Source organism: Oncorhynchus tshawytscha, linkage group LG08, assembly GCF_018296145.1.
Source record: "Oncorhynchus tshawytscha isolate Ot180627B linkage group LG08, Otsh_v2.0, whole genome shotgun sequence".
NCBI lineage: Eukaryota > Metazoa > Chordata > Actinopteri > Salmoniformes > Salmonidae > Oncorhynchus > Oncorhynchus tshawytscha.
This window is the reverse complement of record NC_056436.1, coordinates 8,461,138-8,477,457: the sequence shown is the minus strand read 5'-3', so window position 1 is coordinate 8,477,457 and position 16,320 is coordinate 8,461,138. Positions and strand designations below refer to the sequence as shown.

General features: G+C 48.5%; 1 protein-coding gene across 1 annotated transcript; it reads left to right on the top strand.

Annotated features, from left to right (window-relative positions):
* The first annotated feature begins 335 nt into the window (after nt 1-335).
* rp1l1a (rp1 like 1a) lies at nt 336-15,020 on the top strand. The gene is made up of 16 exons (XM_042326237.1): nt 336-585; nt 2,132-2,304; nt 2,443-2,671; nt 3,646-3,776; nt 3,853-3,968; nt 5,332-5,657; nt 5,800-6,626; nt 6,712-6,791; nt 7,227-7,337; nt 7,460-8,866; nt 9,362-10,167; nt 10,300-11,130; nt 11,743-12,042; nt 12,337-12,768; nt 12,888-13,082; nt 13,465-15,020. The coding sequence occupies exons 1-16, from the start codon at nt 349-351 to the stop codon at nt 14,662-14,664; spliced, it is 7,401 nt and encodes a 2,466-aa protein (XP_042182171.1). The 5' UTR covers nt 336-348; the 3' UTR covers nt 14,665-15,020.
* The last annotated feature ends 1,300 nt before the right edge of the window (nt 15,021-16,320 follow it).

The following is a 16,320-nucleotide window of genomic DNA, read 5'->3' as shown; positions in this document are numbered from 1 at the left end:
ATGTGTGTGTGTTATGTGTTAACAGAGTGTGTGTGTGTGTTAACAGTGTGTGTTATGGGTTGTGTGTGTGTGTGTGTGTGTGTGTGTGTGTGTGTGTGTGTGTGTGTGTGTTGTGTGTGTGTGTGTGTTACGTGTTAACAGTGTATGTGTGTGTGTTATGTGTTAACAACGTGTGTGTGTGTGTGTGTGTTAACAGTGTGTGTTATGTGTTACCTGTGTGTGTGTGTGTGTGTGTGTGTGTGTTAAGTGTGTGTGTTAACAGTGTATGTGTGTGTGTTAACAGTGTGTGTGTGTGTTATGTGTTAACAGTGTATGTGTGTTTTCTCTAGGTGTATGTGAGAGAGCAGCATGCAGTCGGCTCCAGCAGGTTTGTGGGACCCCCATGGACCCCAGTCTAAAGATGTCTCCTCTCTCCCCGTACACACACCCTCCGCCTCTCGCCTCTCCCATGTGATCGCTGCACTACCGACTAAGAGAATCACCTTCTACAAGAGCGGCGACGCTAAGTTTGCGGGAGTGAGGATGGCCGTCCACAAACGCAGCTTCAAATGCTTCGACGCACTACTGGACGACCTGTCGCAGAAGGTCAGAACACACACACAGTACACACACACACAGTACACACACACAGAACACACAGTACACACAGTACACACACACACAGTACACACACACACACAGTACACACACACACAGTACACACACACACACACACAGTACACACACACACAGTACACACACAGACACAGTACACACACACACACACAGTACACACATAGACACAGTACACACACACACACACAGTACACACACCACACACAGTACACACACTACCCCGTACATCCACTCAGTACTGGTACCACGTCTATATAGTCATGTCATTGTATATAGCCATGTTATTGTATATAGTCATGTTATTGTATATAGCCATGTTATTGTATATAGCCATGTTATTGTATAGAGCCATGTCATTGTATATAGCCATGTTATTGTATATAGCCATGTTATTGTATATAGCCATGTTATTGTATATAGTCATGTTATTGGATAGAGTAATGTTATTGTATATAGCCATGTTATTGTATATAGCCATGTTATTGTATATAGCCATGTTATTGTATATAGCCATGTTATTGTATATAGTCATGTTATTGTATATAGTCATGTTATTGTATATAGGCATGTTATTATATATAGCCATGTTATTGTATATAGTCATGTTATTGTATATAGCCATGTTATTGTATATAGTCATGTTATTGTATATAGCCATGTTATTGTACATAGCCATGTTATTGTATATAGCCATGTTATTGTATATAGCCATGTTATTGTATATAGCCATGTTATTGTATATAGTCATGTTATTGTATATAGTCATGTTATTGTATATAGGCATGTTATTATATATAGCCATGTTATTGTATATAGTCATGTTATTGTATATAGCCATGTTATTGTATATAGCCATGTTATTGTATATAGCCATGTTATTGTATGTAGTCATGTTATTGTATATAGTCATGTTATTGTATATAGCCATGTTATTGTATATAGCCATGTTATTGTATATAGCCATGTTATTGTATATAGCCATGTTATTGTATATGCCATGTTATTGTATAGAGCCATGTTATTGTATAGAGCCAGGTTATTGTATATAGCCATGTTATTGTATATAGCCATGTTATTGTATATAGCCATGTTATTGTATATAGCCATGTTATTGTATATAGTCATGTTATTGTATATAGCCATGTTATTGTATATAGCCATGTTATTGTATATAGTCATGTTATCGTATATAGCCATGTTATTGTATATAGCCATGTTATTGTATAGAGCCATGTTATTGTATAGAGCCATGTTATCATTACTCATGATGTATTTACTCTTCCTGTTAGTATTTGTATCAGTATTGTTGGGAAGGTCACGTAAGAAAGCATTTCGCTGTGAGTCTACACCTGTTGTTTACCAAGCATGTGACAAATACAATTTGATTTGATTTGATTTGACACACACATATTCAACCCTTCATGTGGTCATATAAATGAACCTATATCTCTGTATTGGTGTATCTGATATTTAAACTTGTGTGTGTGTGTGTGCGTGTGTGTGTGTGTGTGTGTAGGTGCCCCTGCCGTTTGGAGTACGTACAGTCACCACCCCCAGAGGAATCCACAGTATTAAACATCTAGAGCAGCTGGAGGACGGTGGGTGCTACCTCTGCTCTGACAGACGGCAGGCTAAACCAATCAACATGGAGCTGGCTGGCAAACGTCCCGCCCTCTGGCACCACAACAGGTGAGTGTTTGAATGAATGTCTATGTGTACATAACACTGTAAATATGATGTGTGTATGTCTATGGCATCTGTGTATGATGCTTAACATGTGTATAGTACAGTATATGTATAGTGTGTGTGTTCATGGTGTGTGTACAGTCGAAGAGTGCCACAGCGACCAGCAGAAGACCCTCCTCCTCCCAGTGCTCCAAGCCACACCCCTACACGGCAGCGACGCATCCTATTGGTCAGGAACAGCGACCCTGCAGTGAGGAGGAGTGTGATTCTGAGTCGCCGCTCGGCCCGGAGCCTCCGAGTGTTTCTGGAGGGCATCTCGGAAATTATGCAGTGTCACGTCAGGAAATTATACACGCTAGAGGGACGCAAGGTACATCTGGGAGGAGGGAGGAGGGAGGGGGAGGTGTGTGGTGTGTTGGGGAGGGGGAGGTGTGTGGTGTGTGGTGTGTTGGGGAGGGGGAGGTGTGTGGTGTGTGGTGTGTTGGGGAGGGGGAGGTGGTGGTGTGTGGTGTGTTGGGGAGGGGGAGGTGGTGGTGTGTGGTGTGTTGGGGAGGGGGAGGTGGCGGTGTGTGGTGTGTTGGGGAGGGGGAGGTGGTGGTGTGTGGTGTGTTGGGGAGGGGGAGGTGGTGGTGTGTGGTGTGTTGGGGAGGGGGAGGTGGTGGTAGGGCTGGGAGTTTGTGGTGTCTTGGGGAGGGGGAGGTAGGATGGAGTGTGTTGGGGAGGGGGAGGTAGGACTGGGTGTGTGATGTGTTGGGGAGGGGAGGGGGAGGTAGGATGGAGTGTGTTGGGGAGGGGGAGGTAGGACTGGGAGTGTGTGGTGTATTGGGGAGGGGAGGTAGGACCGGGAGTGTGATGTGTTGGGGAGGTGGAGGGGGAGGTAGGATGGAATGTGTGGTGTGTTGGGGGAGGTAGGACTGGGAGTGTGTGGTGTGTTGGGGGAGGTAGGACTGGGAGTGTGTGGTGTGTTGGGGAGGGGGAGGTAGGACTTGGAGTGTGTGGTGTGTTGGGGAGGGGGAGGTAGGACTTGGAGTGTGTGGTGTGTTGGGGAGGGGGGAGGTAGGACTTGGAGTGTGTGGTGTGTTGGGGAGGGGGAGGTAGGACTTGGAGTGTGTGGTGTGTTGGGGAGGGGGAGGGGGAGGTAGGATGGAGTGTGTGGTGTGTTGGGGAGGGGGAGGTAGGACTTGGAGTGTGGTGTGTTGGGGAGGGGGAGGTAGGACTGGGAGTGTGTGGTTTCGTGGAGGGGGGAGGGAGGGGGAAGTTTAGAGTTGTGTAGATTGACAGTGTCCAGGTAAGTGTATGTGCACTAATGTGTGTGTGTGTTTGCCTGTGTATGTGTGCGTGTAGATTGACAGTGCACAGAGCCTGATGACGTGTCCAGGTGTGTTGGTGTGTGTAGGTCGAGAGCCCTTCAGACCTCTACTCCTGAACTATGTAGCCAAGCACTCTGAGGAGAAACTACCTGGACTGGGGACGCGGTTAGTATACGGATCTATGCTATTACACTGTATTCTATTGTGGTATTTTGATTGGTCTATTGATTGATTGACACAGGTCACCTGTCAGTGGGGCCCGGTCTCCCGGTACTGGGGCCCGGTCACCTCGTAATGGTCAGGGAGCTCGGTCACGGTCTAGTGTCTGCAGCGAAGGACATGGCAGCAAGAAGAATGGTAGGTCATGATGTGTGTGTCTGTGAGTGGTAGTGTGTGTCTTTGAGTGGTAGTGTGTGTCTGTGAGTGGTAGTGTGTGTCTGTGAGTGGTAGTGTGTCTGTGAGTGGTAGTGTGTCTGTGAGTGGTAGTGTGTGTCTGTGAGTGGTAGTGTGTGTCTGTGAGTGGTAGTGTATGTCTGTGAGTGGTAGTGTGTGTCTGTGAGTGGTAGTGTGTGTCTGTGAGTGGTAGTGTGTGTCTGTGAGTGGTAGTGTGTGTCTGTGAGTGGTACTGTATGTCTGTGAGTGGTAGTGTGTGTCTGTGAGTGGTAGTGTGTGTCTGTGAGTGGTAGTGTGTGTCTGTGAGTGGTAGTGTATGTCTGTGAGTGGTAGTGTGTCTCTGAGTGGTAGTGTGTGTCTGTGAGTGGTAGTGTGTCTGTGAGTGGTAGTGTGTCTGTGAGTGGTAGTGTGTGTCTGTGAGTGGTAGTGTGTGTCTGTGAGTGGTAGTGGGTGTCTGTGAGTGGTAGTGTGTGTCTGTGAGTGGTAGTGTGTGTCTGTGAGTGGTAGTGTGTGTCTGTGAGTGATAGTGTGTGTCTGTGAGTGGTAGTGTGTGTCTGTGAGTGGTAGTGTGTGTCTGTGAGTGGTAGTGTGTGTCTATGAGTGGTAGTGTGTCTGTGAGTGGTAGTGTGTGTCTGTGAGTGGTAGTGTGTGTCTGTGAGTGGTAGTGTGTGTCTGTGAGTGGTAGTGTGTGTCTGTGAGTGGTAGTGTGTGTCTGTGAGTGGTAGTGTGTGTCTGTGAGTGGTAGTGTGTGTCTGTGAGTGGTAGTGTGTGTCTGTGAGTGGTAGTGTGTGTCTGTGAGTGGTAGTGTATGTCTGTGAGTGGTAGTGTGTGTCTGTGAGTGGTAGTGTGTGTCTGTGAGTGGTAGTGTGTGTCTGTGAGTGGTAGTGTGTGTGTCTGTGAGTGGTAGTGTGTGTCTGTGAGTGGTAGTGTGTGTCTGTGAGTGGTAGTGTGTGTCTGTGAGTGGTAGTGTGTGTCTGTGAGTGGTAGTGTATGTCTGTGAGTGGTAGTGTATGTCTGTGAGTGATAGTGTATGTCTGTGAGTGAGTATGTGTCTGTGTGTGGTAGTGTATGTCTGTGAGTGGTAGTGTGTATCTGTGAGTGGTAGTGTGTATCTGTGAGTGGTAGTGTGTCTGTGAGTGGTAGTGTGTGTCTGTGAGTGGTAGTGTGTGTTACTATTGAATATTCAGTGAACATTGTGACTAATCTTTCCAATCTGTTTTGCTCTCTCTCTCTCTCTCTCTCTCTCTCTCTCTCTCTCTCTCTCTCTCTCTCTCTCTCTCTCTCTCTCTCTCGCTCTCACTCTCACTCTCTGTCTCTCTCTCTCTAGTGAACTTTGGTCTGGAGACTAAGAAGACCATCATCCATCCTCTCTCAGACTCTTCCAACCGCTCCACCCGCTTCTCTCTGTCCTCTGACAAGTCCTACCCTAATGGCCTCAGCAGCCAAGGTGGCAAGGAGGCGGTGCTTAACGATGACATAGAGAAGCGGGTACTGGTGAACAAAGACGGCAGCCTGTCTGTAGAGATGAGGGTGCGGTTTCGTCTCCATAACGACGAGAGGCTCCAGTGGTCCACGGAGATTAAGAAGTCTCCCTCTGACTCTCTGACCAATGACTGCTGTCCCCTCAGGGAAGCCCCGCCCTGCTTCCTACAGGTTCACTTTGATATGCCTTTTTGCTTTTGTTGTTTTATATTACTCTAGTTTTGTAATATATATTTGTATTTGTTCAGTAAACTGCTGTGTGTATGAAATGCGCTTTACAAATAAAATCTATTGCTATCGTTGTTTCCTGCAGCAAGGCCAATCAGAAAGCTGCTCAGACCCTGACTCCGCCTCCTGTGTTGTTGAAGCTGCTGACTACACCCCCAAGCCTCCACAGCGCTCCCTGGAGGAGCCACAGTCACATTATGCCTGCTGCTTCCAAAGACAGGAGTATGACCTTTGGGAGAACCCCGCCCACATCCAGACTTCTAAGCACTCACACTCCAGGGTTAGACACACCCACTCCTCAAGCTCCTCCTCCTCCTGCCGCTCCAGCAAGTTGGTGAGGAGGCGTGCGACCCACAGGGAGTGCTCAGAGCTCGGAAGGGTTGTCCATGGAATGGTGGAGGTGTGTACAGTCAGCAGCAGCTGTAGCCACAGCGAGCTTAACCTGGGTGCCACAGACAACCAGGGGGAGGAGCGTCCTCTGTCTAGCTCCTCCCATGTGCTCCAAGCACTTCAGGACGATGTGGATGACCTCCCTCCCAGCGTCTCACGCTGCTGCCATAGCAACGAACCCCCACAAGCCCTCCCCTTGACCCCACAGCCTCCCAACCCTATGTCTACCTCCCCCAGGAGCAGAAAACACACCCCTGCCCTACAGGGAGAGGAGAGGGGGAGCAAAACCTCCTCCCGGCGTTCTAGTAATTCGTGCTCCTGCTGCAGAGGAGAAGTCACCCCTAAGGCCGACGAGGAGAGAGTGGACAGCTCGTTGTCGAAGGCCAGCCACGCTTCCCACAGATCCAGATCTCCCTCCAATAGAATCAGTATCCCTGTGGCTCCAGAGGAGGGAGATGATGAAGCTGAGCAGGGTGGGAAGAGGGCAGTCAGCATCTCCGGTGGCTCAGGGGAGTCCATTGGGTCAGTGGGGTCTATAGGCTCCAGTGTATGTTCTCACTGTGGGGGGTGTGACCAAGGTTACGACCCTGTGTCCTGCCACTCACAGAAGTCACATAGGTCAAAGCGATCTCAAGAAGAAGAGGAGGAGGAGAGGTCAGGGAGAGGACTCTCAGGTGGCTCAGATGAGTGTGGATTTTCTCAGAGGACCAACAAGTCCAACTGTACCCATTTCTACCAAGAGGGCCGAGCAGCCAGCATGATGTCACACATGTCTCTGCCCGAGGAGGGAGAAGATACAGGGATGGAGGGAGAGGATACAGGGAAGGAGGGAGAGGTAGAGGTTGGAGAGAAAATAGAGGAAGGGGAGAAAGACGAGAGAGCAGCCAGTGTCCTCTCAGCCAAATCCTTCTCTTCAGTCAAGGGCAGGACCTCCAGAAACTCCCAGAAGTCTAAGGCCTCAGAATCCCTTGCAGACATGGAGGAACAGATGGAAGAACCGATGGAGGGAGAAGAGAAAGAGGGAGAGGTAGAAGATGGAGGAGAGCAGAGAGCAGCAAGCATTATGTCAGTTAAATCTAATCTCTCAGCCAAGTCCAGCAGATCTCATACATCTACCTGTAGCAAAGCAGATGGGTCCACCAAAGCTTCAGAGAGGGCGTCTCCCAGATCAGAACCAGACGTCGCTGAGGATACAGGAGCAGCAGAGACAGAGGACAGAGGAGCCAGTGTCATGTCAGCTAAAACTAACACTTCAGCAAATTCCAGCAGATCCCATAAATCTACCAAAAGTCCTAATGCTGGGGCTGCTTCTGCCAGCTCTGAAACACCTGACGTCACTGCTATTGAGACAACAGGTGAAGGTGAAGAGGAAGAAGTGGGAGAGAAAACAGAGGAGAGGTTAGAGAGCTCCATGTCTGTTAGATCTAACCTCTCAGCAAAGTCTCGTAGGTCCTGTAAGTCTACCTGTAGCAAAGCAGAACAGGTCCTTTCCGCCAACTCACCAGAGGTACCAGCTACTGAACCTGAACCTACTGGAGAGGATGAGGGAGAGGAGAGAGCAACGATCTCCACGTCTGTTAAATCTAACCTCTCAGCCAAGTCCAGCAGGTCTCATTCTCCAAAACCAGCAGCGAGTGAAACTCTAGTCAACGATCCAGCAGACGCGGATGCAGCGGGTGCATTGTCAGCTAAAACCAATGCTTCAGCAAAGTCCCGTAGGTCTTGTAAGTCTACAGGAGATGATGAGAGAGAGGAGAGAGAAGCAAGAGCCACGTCAGCTAAAACGAGGGCTTCTATCAAGTTCAGCAGGACCCACAAGTCTGCCTGTAAAGCTGCCTCTACAAAGCCAGCCGCATGTGAAACTCCTGTCAACGATCCAGAGGAGAAAACAGAGGAAGAGAAGACAGCGAGTGCATTGTCAGCTAAAACCAGTGCTTCTGTCAGATCTAGCAGGTCTCACAAGTCTACCTGTAGTAGGAGTGTTAGGGCTGAGACACCTGTTGCTAAAGACATCCCTGCTATTGAAACAACAGAGGGAGATGAGAATGGATCTGCTGCTGCCGGAGAAACAGAGGAGAGACCAGCGAGCGCCATTTTGGATAACAATAATGCCTCAGTGAAATCTAGCATATCTCACAAGTCTACCTGCAGCAAAGCAGAACGGGCCCCTTCCTCCAACTCACCAGAGGTGCCAGCGACTGAGCCTGAACCTACTGGAGATGATGAGGGAGAGAAGAGAGCAGCAAGTGCCACGTCAAAGTCCAGCAGGTCCCTCCAGTCTACCTGCAGTAGGAATGTCTGGGCTGAGACTCCGGGGACTAAAGACATCCCTGTTATTACGACGACAGGGGGAGAGGAGATGGTTGACGATACAACTGCTGCTGGAGACACAGAGGAGAGACCGCCGAGCGCCATCTCAGCTAAAACCAGTGCTTCAGTCAAGTCCAGCAGGTCTCATAAATCTACCTGCAGCAGGAGGGCTGAGAGTCGCAGATCTCAACCAGCCGATCTCCCTGTTATTGAAACAACAGGAAGAGAAGAGGTCGGAGAGGAGAAAGAGAGAGCAGACAGTGTCATGTCAGCTAAATCTAACGCTTCAGCAATGTCCCGCAAGTCTAACAGGCCCACCTGTAATGGAAGTAGTAGAGCAGTCTCTCCAGTGGCTCAAGATGTTCCTGCTATCGAGACGACAGGTGGAAAAGAACAGAGAGACAAATCCACCGCCTCTGTCAAGACCAACAGGTCTCATAAGTCGTCCAGTGGTAGGAGGGCTGAAACTCCAACTGCAGAACAAGCTGATGTTAATGAGACCACCGGAAGGGACGAGAAGGGAGAGGGGACAGAGAGACCAGCGAGTGCCATGTCGACTAAATATAGTGCTTCAGCAAAGTCCAGCAGATCTCACAAGTCCACCTGTAATAGTGGAAGTGCTAGAGCGATCTCTCCAGCACCTAAAACAGCAGATGTCCCTGCCATTGAAACAACAGGGGTTGACAGGGAGGGAGAGAAAACAGAGGAGAGACCAGCTAGCGCCATGTTGGCTAAATCTTACATCTCAGCTAAGTCCAGTACATCTCATACGTCTAATGGTAGTAACAGAAGTATGTTTCTGCACCTGAAAAAAGAGAGAGGTGAGAGAGGTGTTAGACCTGCCTCCAGCACTACAGGAAATGACCTTGAGACAGGCAGTGTGAAATCTGCAATGAGTACAAAACCCAAAAGAAACGCAGATTCCTCCACCAGACCCCTCTCCACAGCATCACAGGCCAATGCTAAATCCACCAATCATACACCGCCTACCACCACCGAGACCAAAGAGGAGTCTCAAAGTCATGCCACGAGCCGACCTGCCAGCACGGCTGCACACAGAGACGATGATGTCAGAGATCATGTCACAGAGAAGAAAGCTCCCAGCGTACATTCTAAGAGCCCTGCTAAAGCAGAAGGAGACTCAAGAGCGGCTTCCTTCGCCCGCTCCACCAGGTCGAAGGTGAAAGTCCAGAAGGCCAGCGAGGCCCAGGACGATGAGATGCCAGAGACAAGGGCTTCCTTCCTGCAAGTGAAAGGTCACAGGGTCAAAGCTCAGAGTGACACAGGCAGCGTTCACTCCGTGAAAACCTCCAAAACGGATAAGATTGTGATAAAAGGGAATTCCAAGCCAAAGTCGGCCCAAGCGGGAAACCCTACCTCCCAGTCCTTCAATCCCCCTGAGGGCTCCAGACCCGCCATCCAGCTGGGTACGGCCAGCGTCAGCGATAGTCTCCTCTCCCAGTCCCTGTCTGCAGCTGACCTGCTCAGGGGGAACATGGCCACCTCGCGCCTCTCCAGCCCTGCAGGGTCAAAGGTTAGCATCCCTGATAGTGGGAAGAGTGGGAAGAGTGGGAGTAGCCAGAGGAGGAGGAAGCTCAAGCAGGAAGAGGCAGAGCTAGAGGAGCTGGGTCCCCTCTGTCTGCCCAAAACCTCACCCAATGACATTGTCAGTGATTGGCTGAGAGGCATCCCTGCTGACAGCGGCATGGATAACCCTGAAGATGAAATGAACGAGGGAATTGAAGAGACAGAAGTAAAAAGAGAGGAAGGAGATGAGAAAGGAGGGGAAACAGAGGGACAAGGAGGAGAGGAGACTGAGGAGAAACAAGAACCGATTGAAACTACAGAGATGGAGCAGGAGAACACGGCTGAAACAGGACAACAGGAAGAGGAAGAGGAAGAGGAGCAGGAGAACACGGCTGAAACAGGACAACGGGAAGAGGAAGAGGAGCAGGAGAACACGGCTGAAACAGGACAAGAGGAAGAGGAAGAGGAGCAGGAGAACACGGCTGAAACAGGACAACAGGAAGAGGAAGAGGAGCAGGAGAACACGGCTGAAACAGGACAACAGGAAGAGGAAGAGGAGCAGGAGAACATGGCTAAAACAGGACAACGGGAAGAGGAAGAGGAGCAGGAGAACACGGCTGAAACAGGACAACAAGAAGAGGAAGAGGAGCAGGAGAACACGGCTGAAACAGGACAACAGGAAGAGGAAGAGGAGCAGGAGAACATGGCTAAAACAGGACAACGGGAAGAGGAAGAGGAGCAGGAGAACACGGCTGAAACAGGACAAGAGGAAGAGGAAGAGGAAGAGGAAGAGGAGCAGGAGAACACGGCTGAAACAGGACAACAGGAAGAGGAAGAGGAGCAGGAGAACATGGCTAAAACAGGACAACGGGAAGAGGAAGAGGAGCAGGAGAACACGGCTGAAACAGGACAAGAGGAAGAGGAAGAGGAAGAGGAAGAGGAGCAGGAGAACACGGCTGAAACAGGACAACAAGAAGAGGAAGAGGAGCAGGAGAACACGGCTGAAACAGGACAACAGGAAGAGGAGCAGGAGAACACAGCTGAAACAGGACAACAGGAAGAGGAAGAGGAGCAGGAGAACATGGCTGAAACAGGACAAGAGGAAGAGGAGCAGGAGAACACGGCTGAAACAGGACAACAGGATGAGGAAGTAAAGAAGGCTGCCCGGCAACCAGAGGAAGAGGGAGAGGTGAAAGAGGAAGAGGAAGAGAGGGGAGAGGAGGAGGAGGAAGCAGCAGCGGGGGAGAAGGAGAAGAAAGATAAAGAAGAAGAGGAGGTGAAAAAAGAAGAAGAGGGGGAGGTGGGAGCAGAGGAGGAGGGAGAGTGCTCTGAGTGTGCTGACTGCTGCCCTGACCCAGCCCCGCCCAACAATGACATCAGTTCTCCTTGTCATCACCACCTGTTCCTCAGTAGAGAGTCAGAGCTGCCTTGGAGCTGCCACTCATCTGTGGCAGTAATGAAGGTTTTACTGAACCCTACACTGGGCCGATGCAGCTCCCTACCCGAGGTATTTCCTGTTTCTAGACTTTTACTTACATACTTTTACTTCCCAGTGAGCATAAGATGTTAAAAACAGATATTTTCAATGTCTTTTAACTTACATGTATTTTACTCATAGGGTAATATACGTTACAGTATAGTTTTACTTATATATTGTATACTAATAACTGTTATTATTTGCAAACTTTTATTGTCATATTCACATGGTTTGTATGACTTTCAGGGGGAGAATAAAACAATTTTTTGATATGATTTACAGTATTCCTAATCCTTATTTCTCCCACCTGTCTCTTTACTCCAGATAAGTCCAGTGTACGGACGCAGACTGAGCTCCTCTGCTAAAGGTCTGCTGGACTGTCTGGCCCAGCTGCAGCTCATCGACCCACCCCCTTCTCCAGCTGCAGCCCCAGGCCCTGACCGGGATCAGCGGTACCAAGAGGTCATGGATATACTAGAGTCACTGTGGCTGTCTAAGCCTGACCTCGAGAAGAGGAAGGAGGGAGAGACAGAGGAGAAGGAGAGGCTAAAAGATTCTGGTGTGGACCTGAGCAGCGGCTCAGCAGGGTCTGGGGGTTCTGGGAAGACCAGACCAGATGAAACAGCAGGTGACATCACTCTCATAGCGAAGGGAGAAGGAGGGGAAGGAGGAGGAGAGGGGGAGACAGATGGAGGAGGAGAGGGAGAGACAGATGGAGGAGGAGAGGGAGAGATAGATGGAGGAGGAGAGGGAGAGATAGATGGAGAAGGAGAGACAGATGGAGGAGGAGAGGGAGAGATAGATGGAGGAGGAGAGGGGGAGGTAGGAGAGGGAGAGACAGATGGAGGAGGAGAGGGAGAGATAGATGGAGGAGGAGAGGGAGAGATAGATGGAGGAGGAGAAGGAGAGACAGATGGAGGAGGAGAGGGAGAGACAGATGGAGGAGGAGAGGGAGAGACATATGGAAGAGGAGAGGAAGCAACATCAGCAGAGCTGCTTTCAGACGCGGCTACCCCAGACATCGCCAGCCAAGTGCGGAGCAGCCCAGGGGAGGATGAGTCGCCCCCAGAGTCGCCCCCACGGACAGGTGAGATGCTGCAGACCCTTGAGAGACTCAAAACCCCAGGGAGCCCATCCTCTTCAGACAGCACAGCCTACAAATCCCCCACTGACACAGAGACAGACACCCCGGAGGACACCCCCAGCTCAGGGACACCCCCGTCAGTCCAACGACCGCTGCTCACCAAGCGTATCTCCCAGGACCCTGACCCGGTCTGGGTTCTCAACCTGCTGAAGAAGCTGGAGAAACAGTTCATGACCCACTACGTGGATGCCATGGCCGAGTTAAAGGTACTGATACAACAATAATAAAAACCACAACAACAAACACAACAGCATTAATAATTAGCATCATCATGAAAATCATAAATATATATATTTTTTATAAATAATCTGTTGTGTTTGTGAAGGTGCGTTGGGACCTAGACAACAATGTGATGTTGGACACTATGATCACTGAGCTGAGAGATGAGGTGAAGAAGAGGATCCAGATGAGCATTGATCGTGAACTGAGGAAGATTCGGGGACGGGCGGGCCGGGGGCCGCGACCCCCTAACATGTCCCGGGAGTCAACCATAACAGACCAGAGGAGGCGGAGGTTGAAGGTGAGAGGGGCCAGTTAGTGATATTTTATTTGAACAGCTTTAAAACAAACTTTTAGTAAATGTATAGATATTTTGGCAGTGAATGCACAATGAATGCTGGCATGCTGATCCACAAGAATTCCATTCATTGCGCTAATGCTTGTTAGCAATTTCCCTAACGCTAGTTAACAATTTCGCTAACGTCAGTTAGCAATTTCGCTAACGCTAGTTAGCAATTTCATTAATGCTAGTTAGCAACTTCCTACATCTTATTCTGGGTAAGTAGAAAAATCTTGCACTATCCATTTAAAACATAGTGTTTAATTCCTACTTTATTGTCAACTGTAGACTCTATTGCTTTATTTTAAATACACTCCTAATAAAGTTTGACTTTGCTTTAAAGGTCATGAAGGTCCAGTCGGTAAACGAGAGTGATGGAGAGCAGGGTTCAGGCGATGTTAGCGACCAGCGCAGCGAGGACGAGTACTGTCCCTGCGACGCCTGCATACGGAAAAAGGCGGAGGACAAGGCAATCAAAATGGAGGCTGTGGTTGCCAAGGCGCCGGTGATGATGGCGTTTGATCTGCGTAAGATCCTGCAGATGAAGAAAGACCCAGAGTCTCCGGTGCCCCCTAGACCCACACAGGGGAAGAACAATGACAAACTGGAAGAGGAGGAGGAGGAACAGGTTGGGAATCTAGAGGTGGTACACGAAGACGAGGAAGAGGAGGAGACAAAGGAGGATATTATACCAACTGTTATAGAGGAAGATATCTCTGAGAAGGAAGAGGAAGGAGTGACTGGGGGAGAGGAGGAGGGACAGGAGAGTCACAGAGCTGAGTCTCTGATGGGTGAAGTAGGGGAGGAAATAGCTGAGGAGATAGGGGCTGAAGAACAGGAGGAGGATGGAGTGGTAGAGGGAACTGAGGATGAGGAGGAAGAGGCAGGGGAAGGAGAGACGGGGTGTGAAAGTGCAGGAGAAGATGGTGTGGAGGGGGCGGAGACTGGAGAAGGGGAGGAGTTAGTAGAAGGGGAGGAGGAAGAAGCAGGGGAAGCTGAAGCAGGAGATCAGGAAAAAGATGGAGGAGATGAAGCAGGAGATCAGGAGGAAGCTGCAGGAGATGAAGAGACCGGAGTAGCGGGAGAGACAGGGGGAGAGGGAGGAACAGGAGGAGAGGAGGAGACTCCTGAGGAAGAAACAGAGGGTAATGTGGGGGTGTCAGCAGAGGATGAGGAAGAGGGAGGAGAGGAGGAGGTGCAGTTGAATGCTGTGGTGGAGTTTAATCCTGAAGACGAGGAGGGTGAGGAGATGGAGGGAAATAGAGAAATCCCTCTGATCCACCAGATGACCAGAACCTCTGTGGAGTCCCAGCCAGGATCAATGGAGAACACAAACCCGGAGCCCAGGGCATCAGACCCAGTTTCACAAATGTGCTCCTTAACCCTGATAGAGCCCAATGAAACTGTCTCTGATGGACACCAGATGGCATCTGCGGGGGAAGGGTCAGGGGGGAAAGGCCAGAGGAGGAGCCGATCTCCAGCCAGAATCAAACGCAGGAAACCAAAAGAGAGCGGCATAGAACTGGATGTCCTAGATCTGTAACCCTCACAGGACATAGAACTGGGCGTCCTAGATCTGTAACCCTCACAGGACATAGAACTGGGCGTCCTAGATCTGTAACCCTCACAGGACATAGACCTGGACGTCCTAGATCTGTAACCCTCACAGGACATAGAACTGGACGTCCTAGATCTGTAACCCTCACAGGACAGACTGAGTCACAGAAAGCACTTTATAATCTCCTCTCTGAGTTAGGAATATCTATATGGGAGGTAATGCACAGGTTTCTGCCAGGTCAGAGTGGCATATACTCGTTATTTTAATAGAAGGGTTTAACTGAAACTTGGAACAATCATAGTATTATATCATATCATATATATCATAGTATTATATCATAGTATTATATCATAGTATTATATCATAGTATTATATCATAGTATTATATCATAGTATTATATCATAGTATTATATCATAGTATTATATCATAGTATTATATCATAGTGTTATATCATAGTATTATATCATAGTATTATACGAACCTGAAGATATCATGTGAAATGTACATTTGTATATTTCAAAAAACATATTATATGTATGTATGATTTATATATATATATACTCTACTGTATAGAGGGGTGTATATACTCTACTGTATAGAGGGGTGTATATTCTCTACTGTATAGAGGGGTGTATATACTCTACTGTATAGAGGGGTGTATATTCTCTACTGTATAGAGGGGTGTATATTCTCTACTGTATAGAGGGGTGTATATACTCTACTGTATAGAGGGTGTATATTCTCTACTGTATAGAGGGGTGTATATTCTCTACTGTATAGAGGGTGTATATTCTCTACTGTATAGAGGGGTGTATATTCTCTACTGTATGGAGGGGTGTATATTCTCTACTGTATAGAGGGGTGTATATTATCTACTGTATGGAGGGGTGTATATTCTCTACTCTATAGAGGGTGTATATTCTCTACTGTATAGAGGGGTGTATATTCTCTACTGTATAGAGGGGTGTGTATTCTCTACTGTATAGAGGGGTGTATATTCTCTACTGTATAGAGGGGTGTATATTCTCTACTGTATAGAGGGGTGTATATACTCTACTGTATGGAGGGGTGTATATTCTCTACTGTATAGAGGGCTGTATATTCTCTACTGTATAGAGGGGTGTATATTCTCTACTGTATAGAGGGGTGTATATTCTCTACTGTATAGAGGGGTGTATATTATCTACTGTATGGAGGGGTGTATATTATCTACTGTATAGAGGGGTGTATATTCTCTACTGTATAGAGGGGTGTATATTATCTACTGTATGGAGGGGTGTTTATTATCTACTGTATAGAGGGGTGTATATTCTCTACTGTATAGAGGGGTGTATATTCTCTACTGTATAGAGGGGTGTATATTATCTACTGTATAGAGGGGTGTATATTCTCTACTGTATGGAGGGGTGTATATTCTCTACTGTATGGAGGGGTGTATATTCTCTACTGTATAGAGGGTGTATATTATCTACTGTATAGAGGGTGTATATTATCTACTGTATAGAGGGGTGTATATTCTCTACTCTATAGAGGGCTGTATATTCTCTACTGTATAGAGGGGTGTATATTCTCTACTGTATGGAGGGGTGTATATTCTCTACTGTATGGAGGGGTGTATATTCTCTACTGTATAGAGGGG